The sequence below is a fragment of the Centrocercus urophasianus genome, unplaced genomic scaffold (genome assembly GCF_019232065.1).
Source record: "Centrocercus urophasianus isolate 14NV4802_14NV808 unplaced genomic scaffold, USGS_Curo_1.0 seq_11, whole genome shotgun sequence".
Lineage (NCBI taxonomy): Eukaryota > Metazoa > Chordata > Aves > Galliformes > Phasianidae > Centrocercus > Centrocercus urophasianus.
The window spans coordinates 3,344,660-3,361,987 of NW_024884253.1; the positions used below are offsets into that span (position 1 = coordinate 3,344,660).

The 17,328-nt window shown below is 38.0% G+C and overlaps 1 protein-coding gene across 5 annotated transcripts in view; it reads left to right on the forward strand.

Annotated features, from left to right (window-relative positions):
* TRAPPC9 (trafficking protein particle complex subunit 9) overlaps window positions 1–17,328 on the forward strand; it is a 475,345-nt gene that overhangs the window by 139,932 nt on the left and 318,085 nt on the right. For all 5 annotated transcript variants that reach the window (XM_042809120.1, XM_042809123.1, XM_042809124.1 and 2 more), the window contains one exon: window positions 13,980–14,122. In XM_042809120.1, the coding sequence (XP_042665054.1) occupies window positions 13,980–14,122 (143 nt within the window). The remainder of the gene's footprint in view (window positions 1–13,979; window positions 14,123–17,328) is intronic.

A 17,328-nucleotide genomic window follows, 5' to 3' on the forward strand; every position in this document is an offset into this window, starting at 1 on the left:
CATTGACGTCATTCATAAAGCTGTCATGCCAACACCACAATAGAAAGATACTTCCCTCTATAAATTTATACAGTATCTTGCAAGCTTGTTTGACAGGGCGCATGACAAGTCTATCAAAACTGGGAGGCTCCTGTGACAAAATGCAAGACAAGTGGCAATCCTGTAAACGGAGAAGATGGAATTCTTGTATGTCAAAAGCAACTCCAGTTTTATGTACATTTCTAAGATTCTTCTTATCATTTTTCCTTCTCATTTTTTCCATCCATGGGATTTGAAATATTAAAATGACAAACAGTAAAGCGCTGCCTAGCTGTACAGTGCTTTTATAATCTTACCTGAACACTTTCTTCTCTTATCCTTCCATCTCTTCCATCATCTCATTCTTAGATAGAATATGTGTTTGGTTAGAGAGAAATGGAACTAGAAGAGAGCAAGATGAAGAAATGAAGAATACTTTCATAACTTTTTCCCAAAATATTGAGGCTTAGAGTCAGTGAAGCACGTGGCTCAATCTTTACTTTCAGGCTGCTGCATACTGACCAAATCTTTTAGGTCCAACCTGAATAGGTGTTCTGATGAACTTGGCTGAAAGGGAGCAGGGAAGCAAAAGGCAGTGATGGATGTGGAGTCCATAAAACAAAAAATCAAGCTAAAATTCTGTACTTTAATGCCTGAGGACATGGCTGTTTTATTTTTATGAATTATGGATATATTTAGAATGGTGCTGACTTTTTTCTATGGTGTTTCCTTAGTGTAAAGTGTTGAGGTAGTAGCACATGCCAGTTATAATAGTTAAAAATGTACAGTCGTTTGCCTATATTACAAAACTCAGCACAAATATATTCAGGTAAGAGTTGCTGTAAGTTGTGTTGCTTTAGAAGAATATGGATGGTAGAAGAGGGTCAGAAAGTCCTTGCTTGCTGTGTTGAGTTGTCCTAAACCTTCTGGAGGTGGAGAGGTTTGTCCATCTGGGCAAGTGGGACAGAAGGCTCAAAGAAAGTGTTTTTTGCAAGAGGTGAGAAATGGGAAGGAGGACTGGATGAGAAGATGGGAATTCTGCCACCAGGAAGCCAAAACTTCAGCAGACAGAGAGATTTCTGGGAATACCAAGGATCATATCATCAGGTCTCTTTGGTGATGGAGTAGATTGTATCTACACTTGTAAGTAATGAGTCCCCAAAAATGCAGATACTTGATGTGAGATGTTTGTGCTGTCAGTGCTTTTGAGAAGGAACGGGAGGTTTTATTTCAGACTGTCTTGAATCTGGTACTGAGGACTTTAAATGCCTAATAGTGGATGGAATACATCTTTCTGTTTAGTGTCATGGGGTCATTGATGTTGGAAGGGATCTCTGGAGATCATCTAGTCCAGCCCTCCTGGTGAAAGCAGCATCAGCTAGAGGAGGTTGCTCAGGGCCAAGCCCGGTCAGATTTTTGAGTCTGTCCAGGAATGGAGACCTTGCAGGCTTTCTGGGTAACGCATTATAGCACTTGACTATGCTCACAGTAGTAAATCTCTTCCTTATGTTTAAATGGAATTTTTCTGTGTTGTGTTTTGTGCATGTGGCTTTTTGTCCTTTCATTGGATTCCTCTGAGAAGTAACTTGCTCCATCCCACTGGGTATTTATAGGCATGAACGAGATCCCCCGAGCCTTCTCTTTTTCAGTCTGAACAGTCCCAGCTCTCTCAGCGTCTGCTTCATCCTCTCTGTATGACAGATGCTCAAACCTCTGAATTATCTTTATGACCCTGAGCAGGATTTGCTCCAGTATGTCCCTGTCTCTCTGGACTGGAGAGCCTAACTCTGGTCACAGAACTCTGCTTCATCAAGTCATCTCATTTCTAATACAGCCCTTCATGATTCGTTAGTGAAGCAGTCAAATTTGCTGTGGTACAGGACTACTCCAGAATGCAAGCAAGTGGTTGGACTGGATGATCTTGTAGGTCTTTTCCTACAGAGAAAAGATTCTATGATTCTGTAATTGGCTTGGTGAGAATAAGCATATTGACACAGAAGGATCTTCCTGATCCTTCCTGATCCAAACAGCAGTAATACTGAAAAACTTTAAATGCCTCTGTGAAAGAGTGGACTGCAAAGTTCAGACAGAGTCATCAAGAGGAACCAATAGAAAATGTGAAAGAAAAGAATTTTAAACCTCGTTATTTTCTTTTTAAAATTTTGTACATATTGTGGTGACTGTGGCACATTTCATAGTACTATCTTAATTATTACATGTATCTTTAACTCACATTGTAGAGTAACTAGTTTGAACTTCTCATCTGCTTAGGAAAAGTTAATTTCCTTTTTTTAAATCCATTATAGCCTCATTTTTTTCTGATGAGGATTGAATGCAGATAGGTCACCTTAGGCAAACAACTACAGACTAGCCCTCCAGCTACGAGGCTCTACCTCAGGAATACTTGACACTTTTCCCATATTAAAGCTGTCAGGCTTTTTATATTTAATCAGAGTTCTGATGTGTCTTTATTTCAATGGGAAAAACTTCCCCTCATGTTACCTGGTAAAAATAAATTACTAAACAGATTGTTTACCATTTGGCATGGTAAAATTAAAATGTTAGAGATGGGCAAGAAGATCTTGATTATTTATTTAAAGCAGGGTGTGACACTTGTCATCTAGATTCTAGAATATGTAGTCCACTACTTGTGCTTCATTTTGATTGACTTAAAAATCCAGTCTTGACGATTAATCTTCAAAAGAGAGAATAATACAAATTTATTGATAAACAGATTTTGACTTGAAATGTTACGGATCTTAACTATCTTTGGTAAGAAAAAACAACACTATATAATAGGCAGTGGATACGTAACATTTAACACTCAAAATTTCTCTCTGTAGGCAATTAAGCAAAGCGTCTCTGAATTGGAAGGTAACATAGTTCATATTTGCTTTAAAAATATCATTCTAGTAATTTAGCCTAACAAAGGGAATGGAGGCATAAGAGCAGGTCTGTCTGGCTGTGGCTGCGTCCCTACTCTGCGCTGGTGAGACCTGTCCTGGGGTTCAGCATCCGCATGTGGAGTCCTCAGTACAGGAGAATCATGGAACACTTACTCCAAGGAACACGCTTCTGTAAGGAGAGGTAGCCAGCTAGATGTGTAGTTCCTAGTTAGAAAATGCACTGACAGGGCTTAGATAAAACCTTTCAATAGTAACTCATGGATAGAGTTCTTTGAAGAATCATTGAATCACAGAATGGTTTGGGATGGAAGGGACCTTTAAGATGTCCCAACCCCCCTGCCACAGGCAGGGTTACCTCCGACTGGACCAGGTTGCTCAAAGCCCCATCCAGCCTGGCCTGTTCTCAAATCATGTTTCATTTTTCTTTTCCCTAGAAAAAAAGTTGGTAAAAATACTTTTCCAGACCAGTCATCCATTTTTAAATACACTGAATGTAAAATCCATATGTGCATCAGTTATAAAGGAAATAACTTTTTTTTTTTTAAATGTATGTTTATGTTATGAAACAGTCTTTCCTCATAAATTGTTAAGAATTAGCGCTCATTTTCCAGCTATCTGATTTTTGTTGTTTTTCCCATGATGCTTTTATTTCAGGAGAATTTAGTTGATGGTCAAGTGGAATTCACAGAAGCAGGATGGTTTTGGCTTTGGATTTCATTAAATGTGACTAACAATTGAAAAATTAATGATTATTTGACTGTTTTAAATGGCTGAAGTTATGAGTCACGGCTGGGGAGTTTCCTGCTGCATATTTATGAAGTTCTCTGAGCAAGCTGACTCAGTGTGTTGTGATGGTTTTTTTTTTTCGTTTTTTTTTTTTTTTTAAATTTAAATAAGCATTTGTAATCCTTTTAAATGTGTGTGAACCTATTAGATTAGAAATCAAGTTAGCATGCCTAATAGAATTGAAATAGCGATTTAAACATCAGGCACCAGTTGCTTAAATATACACACATTATTATCATGTATTTGTAGTCTATAGAATGTGTGTATAGAGAGAGATTTATTGTGGATGTATTTATTCAGGAAAACTTAAATTTAAGAGCTTCTTTAGCTTAGTTGACCACTGGGGATCCCCAGAGAGAGAAGTGCTCAGATGACAAAGTTTTCTGCTGAAATTTTCTGTATTTGTGAGTAAATGTTGGAAGGTGGGGAAACGTGTTTCTATGAGTCTTTCATAATGGGAAAGAATCAGAGTTGGACCTTTTCCTTTTCACACAGAAAGGAGATTTTCTGTTCTTTCTGGAGTGGAGTCTTCTGATTTATTGGTGTACAACAGCTTTAGATGGTTTTACAGCGTAGGTTCTAGAATTAGATTTGTCATGGTTGCTTCAGGAAAAAAGTTCTGAGTCGGCTGATTAATTCTCTTGATAACAGTGAACCTCCGAGTGACTTTCGATGAAATATTTTGTTGAACGGGCGAAAAATGAAAACCTGCCACTTATGTTGAAGCCTGTTTGTTTGTTTGTTTTTCTTAAAAATGTTGTTTTCATCGGATATTCTTCAATTCTTTTAAATTCTTATTTTGAGCATATTTGAGCTATGTGAAGAAGAAGAATACATAGATATCAGTCGTGGTAGAGTGGTGGTTCAAGCATCAACTGAATTATAAGATCATTCTCAGAAATCAGTAGGAAAGACATAACTGCAGACCAGTCTGACATACAGCATTCAACTTGTCCGTGATTCTGTATTTTTGAGAGAGCATTTATGATGCCTCCCATCTGCTTTAAGACTTGTGCCTTTGTGGAACCTGTGTGCTTTTGTTGTTGTAACATAATTTGAAGTTTATGCTCAGCCTACAGGAGTGCAGGTGAGAATTGCAGCAGGAAATGATACAGGAACTTTTCTGCCCAGACCAATTTTACCTGTCTGAATTACTGCAAAATGGGATCAATGAAGAGAGGAAATGAATTTTAGTGTCATCTCTACTTCTGATTCATATCTGCAATTATCTTCTAGTGTTTACCGAAGAGCTAAAACCCAATTCCCCATATTGAGAAAAAAATATGTGAGGAGATCCCATACACTGCATTTGTTAAGAGGACTGTATGTTTTAATAATGTGAGTGAATGCTTGGTTGCTTTGCATATTAGTTTTACAACAATGTGCCCAGTGAAAGAAACACACGTATTAGAATGGAATCTGTTGCTTGTTCTACAAGTTTGGGACCTGATTTCTAGCTAGACTGTGGCACATTTAATTTCTGATGTCTTAATGCCTGGCAAAAAATCTCATTATCTTTTCATTTTGTTAGTTTTTACCACCATACTAGAGTAGGAATTTGCAATACTCATTCCTGATAAAACTCATTAAATCAGTGGTAAATTTAGCTCAATAAGTTTACTGATTGTGAAAATGATTTTGCTACTAGAGCCTCTATTTCCAACTCAGATAGCAGCTGAAAAATCTGAAGTACCAGTCTTCCATATTTTTATGATAATGAGTTATGCTGAATAAACAAATTTGTTGATTAAGTTGTTCAAGGATTCCAGTTTTAAAACCTCTTTTTTTACTTGCTCCTACTTTAGAACAATCATTTAATTCGATTCATCCTTCCTAATCACAGGAATTCCTGAAAAAGTTGAGGATTGTTTAGTGCAAACATGCAGAAGAATTCTTGTAAAGATGTTCCAGTGTCTCACTGTCCTCAGTAAAGAATTTCTTCTTATATTTAGTCTAAATCTACCATCTTCCAGTTTAAAACCAATTCCCTTCATCCTGTCACTACCCTTATAAAAAGTTCCTCCCCAGCTTTCCTGTAGGCCTGCTACAGGTACTGGAGGGCCATTGTAAGGTCTCCCTGAGCCTTCTCTTCTTCAGCCCCAGCTCTCTCAGCCTGTCCTTGTATGGGAGGTGTTCCAGCCCTCTGATCATCTTCACGGCTCTCCTCTGGACCTGCTGCAACAGCTCCATGTCTTGCCTGTGTTGGGGGCCCCAGAACTGGATGCAGTACTGGGGCAGAATCGCTTTCCTCCACCTGCTGGTCACACTTGATGCAACCCAGCATACAGTAAGCCTTCTGGGCTGCCAGCACACATTACTGGCTCAGGTCTTTCATCAGCCAACAACCCCAATCCTTCTCTTCAGGGCTGCTCTCGAGCCTTTCTCCACCCAGCCTGTGTCTGTGCTTGAGACTGCTCCGACCCAGGTGTAGGACTTTGCACTTGACCTTGTTCAACTTCACGAAGTTGGCATGAGCCCACCTCTCAAGCCTGTCCAGGTCCCTCTGGACGGCATCCCTTCCCTCTAGCATGTCTGCTGCACTGCCTAGCTTAGTGCTGTCTGCAAACTGCTGAGGGTGCACTCAGTGCCACTATCCATTTTGCCTGCAAAGATGTTAACTAGCACTGGTCGCAGCACTGATCCCTGAGAAGTGCCACCTGTCTCTCCGGTCTCCACTTGGACACTGATCTGTTGACTGGTTCTCTCTGAGTGCGGCCATCCAGCCAGTTTCTCCAGTTCCTTATCCAGCGAATGGTCCATCCATCAAATCAGTTTTTCTTCAATTTGGCCATCAGGATGTCATGCAGGACAGCATCAAAAGTGGAGAAAATGCAAGTCTTAATTCCAAATACACAGTGATGGGCTCTGAATTAGCCATTACCATTCAGGACAGAGATCTTGGAAGTATCAGATTGTCTGTGAAATTGTGAGCTTAATGTGTAAAAACAGTGGAAAAAGGCAAATAGAAAGTAAGGAGTAACCTAAAGGAATGGAGAATAAAAAATGTATTTTGAATTTACCCCACTCCTAAAAAAAAGCAGTCTAATTCTCTTTTCTGGTCAAGGGCATGGTGAAAATAGAAGGATCAGAAAAGAGATGGATTAGTGTTGAGGAGGCGTGGAAGAATAGAAGTATTCAGCTTAAAAAAATTTAAATTGAGTAACTACCTGGTGTTACCCAGAGGCCTGATGTTGATGCAGCCTCTTTCAGGCTTGCTGTTGTATTGGCCCTTTGCTGGAGCAAGAAACCCACACCTACACTTTCAAACTCTCACAGTTTGTACAACCTTCTACAATTCTCATTTGCTTAGCCCAAAATGCACACTGAAAGTTAAAACTTCATTGCTGGGTCTGCACTAACAAAATGTGGATGGCAGTTAAAAATGCAGTGCCTCTCTCTCTTAGTAAAGTGAAAGAGAACTTATTGTGGGTGAGTAGCAACTTTGCTCAAACGTGTCATTCTTAACTAGGGACCAGCTGTGCAGGCCCTTGTTTTTGTTCTTTTGCTGATGCTCGCTCTGGGGCTCTGCCTGTTTTTAAGCTATCTTGGATTTCCTTTATATTTTTATGATGCATGTGGTATTTCTGTTGGATACGTGTTCTTTGCTGTCTTTGTTGTACCCTAGAGTTGATTATATCCACCTCTCGTGGGTATGTTCTTTCAGTGGAGTACTGCTTACTTTTGGGGACCCTGCTGCAGGATGTAATGGCCAGGCTTCAATGAAGAAATGCTTTTGGTGGTGCACTGTAGATTCTTTACAGAAACTGACGTTACGCAAACATTCCTGTAAGAATCAAGCTGAGTTGTCAGTCCTCACATAGAAAATATTTCCCTTTCAAAGGGTGTATGTGTGGAGAAGTTGTTCATCAGCATCCATCCCCACATGTGCTCTCCTTTGTACCTTCCTACCTCAGAATTGGGGCAGGATTTGGTGTCAGAGTGGTCACTGCAGGACGTGTGTGATGACTCACCTCTCCGTTCCATTAAGGCCTTCATGAATAGCAAGCAGGTGTTCTTGGTTTCCTAGCATATGCTTTTCTGAGAGCTTCTCTGATTTAGCATCAGCAGGCTCATAGCTCTTAATGGGAATGTTCCACATGAAAGTTACTGCAATTCAAATTATTTCTAGTTTCTTATCTGTATCATAACCAAGGAGGTGCTGTGATAGCTGTGGCCAGTCTTGCTTGCATATAGGTTGACAGAGGTAAAACCTTTGAGGCAGTTATAAACATCAGTCACTTTAGTGTTTGGCTGAAATATTACTGCCCTGGAGGATTGGATGCAATTTGCCTATAATCAGAAAGAACAGATTTATCTGATTAATATTACAAGAAAAAGTATATATTTCCTGAATGTTCCCAGAGGGGAACTAAACTCTAGAAATAATGCCATAAACTCTTATCTTTCCTTCTCTGATCTTTTGAAGTAAAAACTGGTGTTGTAGCTAAAAAATGCACGCAAAATAACTTGTGAATGTATAGCAGGAACAACAGATGAGAAAGAGCACAGTTAAATGTGAGATGAATGCTTGTCAATAAAAGATGATTAAATATCGTGTTTGATTTGTCATTCTACATATCTGTTTCTCAGAATGACCTTTGATTCACCCTGCTAGTTAATGCAGAATGACTGTAGAATGCCTGCCTTGAAACTTAACATTATTCTGTTCACATCTCCATTCTCATTATAAACATGGCTATTTTTAGCTAGCACAGATTCAGAATATGCCTTGTAAGCTTAATGGGGGATTTATTGAGCTCCTGTGTGTATTCACTAGAGATTCCTTGCTGAAGCTTACTGGCTTAGGATTGGGGAGGGGAAGAATGTACTATTTTAATTCCCGGCATATGCCTGCAGGAGCTATATTTAGCTTCAGCTGCTTGCCATTGTGCCATTTCTACAAAGGGATGCAGCAGTTTCATTGTTCAGGGGCTTAACTAGACATAGATGTAGATGGATGAGCTCCATGAGCGTCGCTGCACTGCAGAAATTGCTGCTGAAAGTCAGTGTGTATGCAGTAGGTGTACTTGAGTAAAATGATGCTAGAGCATGAACATAAGTTCGTTGTATAAATTTGCCTGATTAACACATGCAAAATGAAACTATACTTATTTTCCTGCAGACTTACGTAGTAGTGTAACATGAATAGCAATTTGGGCTTAGTTTGCATTTATACATGCAAAGATCTGATTTACTTCAGTGGCATAATTTATTTTATTGCTTATCAGTTATTAAGAATTTTATCTTAACTTTTCTGATTGCCCTGCATATGTGTAATGGAATGCATGAAAAAAATGAATACGTAGAATGCTTCCTGCTGTTCTGTCATACAGGATGATTACGTATGCAGTACAAGATGATTACATGTGCACATCCTTTTTATAAGGTAGTGAGGATCTGGCTATCAATTATCCTCTTTGATGCTTTAAAGAGCATCATTTGTTGGGAGAGCCATCTTTTCCTTTCTGGGGAACGTTAGGAATTCTAACCTGACCATTTAAGTATTCCAGTAGATTCAGACTTGCTTTCATGGTTTACATTCAGAAAAATCAGTAAGAAGTAATTTCTATTTTTTCATGACTCTCTGATTTCTCCAAAAAAAGATGAAGAATTTTTGTTTTTTAGCTAAAAAAAAAAAAAAAAAAAAAAAAAAAAAAAAGATTTTCTATCATCTAGAAAAAATTGAAAAACATCCAGAAAGAAAGACAGAATTATTACTTCAGAGCTCCATGACATCACTGTTCAGTCATTGCATTGGTTATTTTAATTTGGCCATTCAATTTGTGATAGAATGTAGTTTTTATAGTATATTCCACAGGTAGAAAAATTTTGTGTGTTTGCTAATATATTCCACTAATGATCTTCAGTTTGTGTCCTTGACCTTTCGCGTAGCCTCAGAATTGCACATGATGCTGGCCTTATTTCCTAAAGGCACTGAGAACAGCTAAATTATGTTTGGTTTTGGAATAGTACTCGGCTTGAGATAAAGGTTTTGAGGAAAAAACTTAGTGCTCTCCGCACACTGCCCTTCTCCTAGCTTTCCTTTCAATGCAGGTATTTCAAGTAGAGGGAGATCTGAGTGGTTGAGGGAACAGTGTATATTTCTTCTTGGAAATACCATGCAAGGTCAACTGTTATTTCTCCCAATACCTCTGTTAAGCCTGACTTTTATATCTTCTTTACCCTTTGTCAGCTTATCATGTGAAACAACGGACCAAGGACACATTCTAACGAACAGATACATGGAATGGCAGTTCAAATACAATATTCAACCATCTTTTATTGAAGACAAATATTTGTCTTTTCTTAGATTGTTGCAAATTAAAACTCGAAGTGCTAATTTAAATTAATTTCACTAACCAAATCAATACACAGGCAGAAGTATATACTTCCTGGAGGTGATCTTACTTGAGGGTTCCGGGACTGAATTTTTTCATCAGACCAGGTCTAACCTTGGACACAACTCTTCATGCCTGGAGTCGGGGACATGGAATGCCTCTAATCAAACAGGCCAGGTTTTGCTTGTTTATTTACCACTTATTTATTGCAGGTTTATCTGCTGCTATTGGAAAGATCATCATTAATTGGAGAAACTTGCTTTCTCTTTGCTACTGCCAGTAAATCTAATTATACACAAAAAATTCTCAAGCAGCTGAAATTTTTGTCTTCAGGAATTAATAGTCTGCCTAAGAAAAAATAAGCAATAACTAGCAAAAAGAAAACAAAAGGCATCCAAAAAGCTGAGAGAAGGGGATGGACGTGACAAAGAGTGGTGAAGCTCTCATGCACGCATGCTCTCCTTCTGGAGCAGGTCCTACTAATGCATGTGTTAATTTGGATGAGAAGCAGCAGACCAGGGGCAGGATGGGAGTTGGGATGAAAACGTGTTTACTGTCAAGCATGTATTTTGATTTAAAAAAGAAGCTATATTTGAAGATTACACACCTAGAATAAGTTACTTTTCAAATGTCAAGCCCTAATCCCATGAGAAATTATGCTCATTACTAAGAGTTGTTTTCTATAATCAGTTCAGGAACTAAAATGGAAAGAACATTGCATTCTGAGTTTAAATATTTTTAGTCTTCTCATGCTGCCTTTTAAAAGTCTTAATGGGGAGCCAATGATGTTACATTCTGATATTTCTTCACGATTACTGCAGGCAGTATCTGCAGAGTCTCAGAAGCAAACTGTCTGTAGCTAAGTACTGACATTTCATCTTCTATTAAATGCTAAGATCTGCATCATGTCATTTTTTCTATTCCAAGGGAATTTAGAAAATGCAGCGTATGTGAGCCTTTGTTTGAAAGGATGACTTTGTAATGTAATTATGTAAAACACTGAAACAGGACTTGAAGGTATAGTATATAAGTTTGTGGATGACACTACAGTGGGAAGAGCTGTTGACTCATTTCAGAGTAGAGAGGCCACTAAGAAAGGTCTTGACAAACTGGAGTGCTGGGCAGTCACCAACTGCGTGAAGTTTCACAAGAACAAGTGTATGAACCTGTACCTGGGATGGGACAAGCCTGGCTGTATGTACAAAGTAGGATGAGAGGCTGGGGGATGGAGGCTTTCTCCTGTGGAAAGGCATCTGGGGATTCTGCTTGATGGCAAGTTGAATCTTTGTCAGCAGTGTGCCCTGGCACTGTCTGCTGTCTGTGTGGGTTCTGCAAGACATCCGGACTAAGCAGAGAAGGATATTTAAGTCTGGGATTGTAGCATTTGGCTCGTTCTTCTCAGGAGGGGCTGTGGGAGAGAAAGGTAAATTGTTTTAAGATGGAACTATGTAAGCTTATGAAAGCGTAGGATTTTTGTTCTGTCGCGGTGATAGAAAATCAATCTTAGACATTGGGTGTGGAGTCCTTCCCAAGCTGTGTGTGTAGAAAGTTTTGAAGGAGATTTGAATTTCCTTTTTCCCATGTCTTGTTCATACTGTATAATTTGTAAGCAATAAAACTTTCTCTGATTGCCTTTAAGACACTGGAAAAAATGTTTTCCTCAGTCATGCCCTTCCTCTGCACATACATACACACTCCCAATATATATTCTGTCTGGAGCTGTACCTTTGTGTATATGTATATTCATAGCAACCCTGCTCCATTATCACAGCCGGTGAGAGTGCACGGTTAGGTGCTCTGAAGTTCTTGCATTGAAAATCTGTTTGCCACCAATTAGGTTTTTATATTTGGAGTGGAAAGAAGACCATTAAGTCTTTTGCTGTTCTCTCATATGGGACGTGAGGCATATTTAGGGTTATCAGCCAGTTTATTTTGACAATGTTTTCTCTTTGGGAGAGACCAAGATTTTGATGATGCCTTTGCTTGTTCTTGTTTATCAATGGTGGTATACTGTAGCCTTTTTTTGGGTGTTTTCGTTTAGTGTTGGATGTTAGGACTGATTTTGCATGGGCAGTGACAGTGCTCCATGACCTTTCAAACATTTACCGATATTTACTTGTAGTTCTTTGGGACTGGGCTTAATTGAGCAGTCTTGCGCCATGATTTTATGAAGGACGGAATCATGGAATAACACCTCAGTAGCTTTACAGTGCAAGGAGCTTTGAATATTACAGCACTTGTATGGAGCTTACATACTTGGAGATTTCACAGAAAATCCAATGAGAATTGAATTGCATTCTTCAGCACATCCCTGTACAACACATACCTGTACTTGCAGAGTCTAAGTTTTATTAAGTAATCCAGATGGTTAATTAGAATGAAGATTGTTCTGAATGGGTTTGGGCATTTTTACTTTTGTTTTTAATATCAATTAGCTCTCCTGACATAAATTAAACTTGAGTTAATTAACTACAAATTAGGAATTGACATAAACAGAGTAGACAGCTTTGTCTAAAGTAGCCAGTGGATAGTTTTGTTTGTATTTTAGGGTGACTCTTACGAATCTTAATGAAAGCAAATTAAAAAATGGAGTTACTTCCCCTTGCTGAAAAGCAATCTGGAAATGTACGCTATGTTTAAGTGTGCACTTGCCACTAAACTGTTGGTTTTGTATCTTTGACATTCTTTAAATCACTGGATTGCGGTTATTTTAAGGAATGGATTTTCAGTGTTTTTGTTCTTTCAACAACATTTAGAGACAAAATGGCATACTTTTTTCCAAGTCATTAAATTCCTAAATTGTTCCTTAGAGCTTATGAAAAAACAATATGTATTTTTTTGAGAATAAGGTGTTGCCTTGGAGATTGTGGATTTTCTTTCCTTTTTTCTTTTTCTTTTTCTTTCTTTCTTTTTTTTTTTTTTTTTTTTTTTTTTTTTTTTTGGTACATTTATTTTTTGAGGGAAAGTGTTTTAATTCTTTATAGAATAAACTAAAAGCTACTGAGTGAGTAAAAAGACAGCATTTCTAAATGCTTTTTAGAAACTGTTGTAATTGTAGGCATAGACTTCAGCTTAACCTGTTAATTAATGTCCATGTCAGAGTAGTGTCTGTATCATTGCTCTGAGATTGGCAATAGCAGATGCCTGCGGACTATAATAAGAGCAGGGAAAGAATCCAATGAGACTTCCCAAATTTTTGCCATGCTTCATGCAAATTATTGACTTATGCTGAGAAGCTTCACACAGGCTGTTTATTAAGTGAAAAGACAAAGTCTGAAAGTTCCAACAAAGAAATAAAGTCTCAGAACTAATGGGAGTAAAGAGTCTGTAAGGCTAATGATAATGATCATTATTTTTAATATTTGCTAACCAGTCACGTTCTGTGAAGTGAATATCAAGATAAAGCAAAGTTAATATACTGTATTTGGTCCATATTGTTGTTGTCTGCTAGTTAAAGGAGATGAGTATACGCTTACAATATGGAGACCAGATATTTCTACTTTTCTGTTGTTGTTCAATGTCAGTCTGAAGTCAAAAATTCTTTCTCATTTAATTACAAAGGTAATGTAGTGATGAATATTTTTAAAAGAGTGAAAGAGCTTATCATTTAAACATCTATAAACTCTTCTAAGCAAAAATAAGCTCTTCGTTTTCTCTGTGTTAAATGTCGAATGAGGAATTATGTCCATCTGACTTTGTTCTCTACTAAGTTTTTTTTAAAGGGTTAAGGAAGAAAAGCAACTTAGGGATGCAGTCATTTGATTCCCTTTTTTTTCTAAAGGTAACAGAATAGGTGTGTTAGGAAGGCAAATTCAAGTTCTTGATGGCATAAAAACGTTGCTATCATTTCTGTGATTTTAATTGTACTGTTGAAATGCACAGTAATGACATATAATAATTACTACTAAGTAATTTACTTCTATTTCTCCAGACACTGGAAGCCATCCTGAATTTTAAATACTCTGGTGGACCAGGACACATTGAAGGATATTACCGGAACCTTTCACTGGGTCTTCACGTAGAAGTAGAGCCTTCTGTTTTCTTTACACGTGTCAGCACCCTTCCAGCAACCAGGTGAACTTTATTTTGATACCTTTACTTGTGACTCATTGTTAATATTGACTGTAAACTAAAAAGCATTCTCAGAACTTTCAGTATTCACCAGCAAAGAATGCTATGAACTAGTTTTCAAAATACTTCCACTTTAGGAATTTAACCTTATTTAATTGCAGACTATGATCAAAGCAATCCATGTTCACTGGAAAATTTCTGAGTTTCAAATGTTATTTCAGTAAGCTTTATTATTAGTTTATTCTAATCATAGAATCATAGAATCGCCTGGGTTGAAAAGGACCACAGTGATCATCGAGTTTCAACTCCCCTGCTATGTGCAGGGTCAGCAACCACCAGACCGGGCTGCCCAGAGCCACATCCAGCCTGGCCTTGAATGCCTCCAGGGATGGGGCATCCACAACCTCCTTCCACATCCACATCCACATCCACATCTACATCCACAGCAGGCAGCCTGTTCCAGTGCCTCACCACCCTCTGAGTGAAAAACTTCCTCCTAATATCTAACCTAGACCTCCCCTGTCTCAGTTTAAAACCATTCCCCCTTGTCCTGTCACTGTCCACCCTCATGAACAGCCATTCCCCTGAGTATGTCCTGCTTATTATAATACTTCTTTCTGTATCTCTTCACTGTTGTGATATATTCTTCATTACATTGTTTTGTGTTTACCTAGCATAGTCTTACCAAAAATGTATGCGTTGATGATTGTCTTTGAATATAAGGAATAAATTGTAAACATTCTCTCCTTCAGTGCTGTCATTAGTGACAGAATGGTTTCCCGTGTGCCAGTGAGTTATAAAATCAGAGCAGCACCTGATGGTTGTCAAATGCCATAATTATTAAAATTTGACTTATCAACAGCTGAGTGCAATCAGTTGTAATAAGTAGTTATTTGCTGTAAATTGTCTTTATTTGCTACTAAATGTACATTCCACGTTCTGTATATTTTTACTAATTACTGCATTTTATTCTGCTTAAGGAAAGCAGTTTTTACAAGAATGTATTCTGTAATGTAATGATTTTACTGATTCTTAATCAATTAATTACGTGTTCACGTGTAAATTCACCTATACCAGTCATTAAATACTCTAACATGTTTAAATCTTTGGGATACATTAAATTTCTGGAAGTTCCAGAGGTGGCCGTTGAATATCTCTCACCAAAAAGTGAGTAACCATGCTTGGCTTTGTTGGAAAGAGAGACTGAAGGTGGCTTTGCTTTCAGTGCATAATTACTTCTGAGGTACAAATACAAAGAAGTAGGAAATGTTTTTTATACAGTTGTTACAAAGTGGATAGAAATGGAATGAAGCAATGGGCAGTGGTCATGGCAGCCCATGGCAGTGGTCATGGCCCTAAGCTGCTGGAGTTCAAGGAGTGTTTGGGCAGTGCTCAGAGATGTGTCTTGGATTTGGGGTGGTCCTGTTTGTAGCCAGGAGTTGGCCTACATAATCCCTGCTTAGCTTTTACAACCTAGGATATTATGTAGTTCTGCTTATTTTGGAAATCCTCTTCTATTCCTCCAAAGTAGCAGGATTATTGGAAAGTGTGCCAGCATGCGTTGTGGGAGCAAGCTTTTCTTTTAAGTTTGAAATTATTTTAGTGCATTTGTATAACACTGCTCAGAGAGTTGAAAGTGAACTTAATTGATCAAGAGATTCATATTGTTCCTAAGACTTTTTTCAGCAACAAATGTAATAAAGAAAACCCAGAAGTAGAGTGGAAAGGCCTACTAGTCTATGTGATGTTGGTAACATACTTCATTTTTCAAAGGGAAGAAATGAGTCACCACTATGGTACTATTGCAGAAATGTCCAAGGATGGATGAACCCCACCACAGCTCCCAAAGCACAAAATGTTTCTTTTGATCCTGTGAACAAAAGCAATGAAACCTTAAGAAAAGTAACTGAGCTGAGTTTTCTGCAGCTCGTATTGTATGCATTTGCTTCATTCTTCGCCTGTTCCTCACACAGATCAGTGTTTAGGTCAGTGGAAAGTGGCTTGCTGATTGGAGGGGAGGTTAAATACATTACTGATTTTATTTTGAAATCCTAAGTGTTAAACTGTTCTGGGGACAAACGTTAAAATTTCTTTCAGAACTGTTGTGTTGCAGGACTTGTCCAATGGCTGTGCAAATCTGTTATGTTACATGTGTGTACATTGCTCAGTCATGAAGCATTTTAATTGCTTATTACCTGGCTCTCCTTGTTCCAAAGTTCTAGTTTTAGTGAGTAGTAACACTTTTCGTTTACTCTTGTGCTTCCCAATGGTAATCCCTCATCAAAAGTCATGCATAATTCAGTGTTGTTTTAATAAAAGTAAAAGTAACGTCATCTTCCAAACTACTGAGGATAAATATCTGTCATTAAATGAAACAGCGTTTGTGTCTTGATTGTTGATCATCTCTGCCAATATCTGAGGCCCAGTGAAAATCAAATTTTGTACTTTTGCTTGCTCTTTTAAAAGCTTGACTCAGGTTTCCCATTGAGTTTGCAGCTGAGATTTCATTGCTTAAATTCTATTCTAGGCACTGGACTTCTTTTTGTTTAGTCATTATGTGAGGCTGTGTTTTGTAACTTACCTTCTCAGCTGTCATTTCAGAATGAAAGCTAACATTGTTTTCATTTTCTGGGTGTTTTTTTTTTATTAAAAAAAAACCAAAACATTTTACCTCAATAAAAGTAAGAAACAGTAGCTTAATAGCTGCTGGGCTTAAAATCAGAGTGAAATATAAAACTCTAAACATTGATTCTTCCCTTAGGTCCTTACTGGAAAATAAAACAAAAACAAACAAAACCTGGGAAATTGTTAATGAAATCACTTCCCCCCCTCCCCCCAGTGTAACATAAAGATTATGGTTTATGTAAAAACCTTCCAGACATAGGTGGTATTTCTTCTATTTGATCAGGCATACATGAGAGATAACAATGAAATTGCTGGTTTTTTTTTTTTTTTTGTTTGTTTGTTTGTTTGTTTTTCTCCTTCTGTGAGAGTGTGGGTTGATTTTGCTTTGTTTTTGTTTGTCTACATATCTAGCCATAATTATGCACTCATGCACAGGCTTGTGATTTGTGGATAGAAGTTTCATTAGCTGCGATTTCACTGTGTGTTAAGATGCATTCCATCCTGACAAAAGATCCTTTTAACCTTTTGTCTGTGTTGGTCAGTAGGGGCACCTTGGCTTGATGCAGCCCTCGCTGTGCTACAGT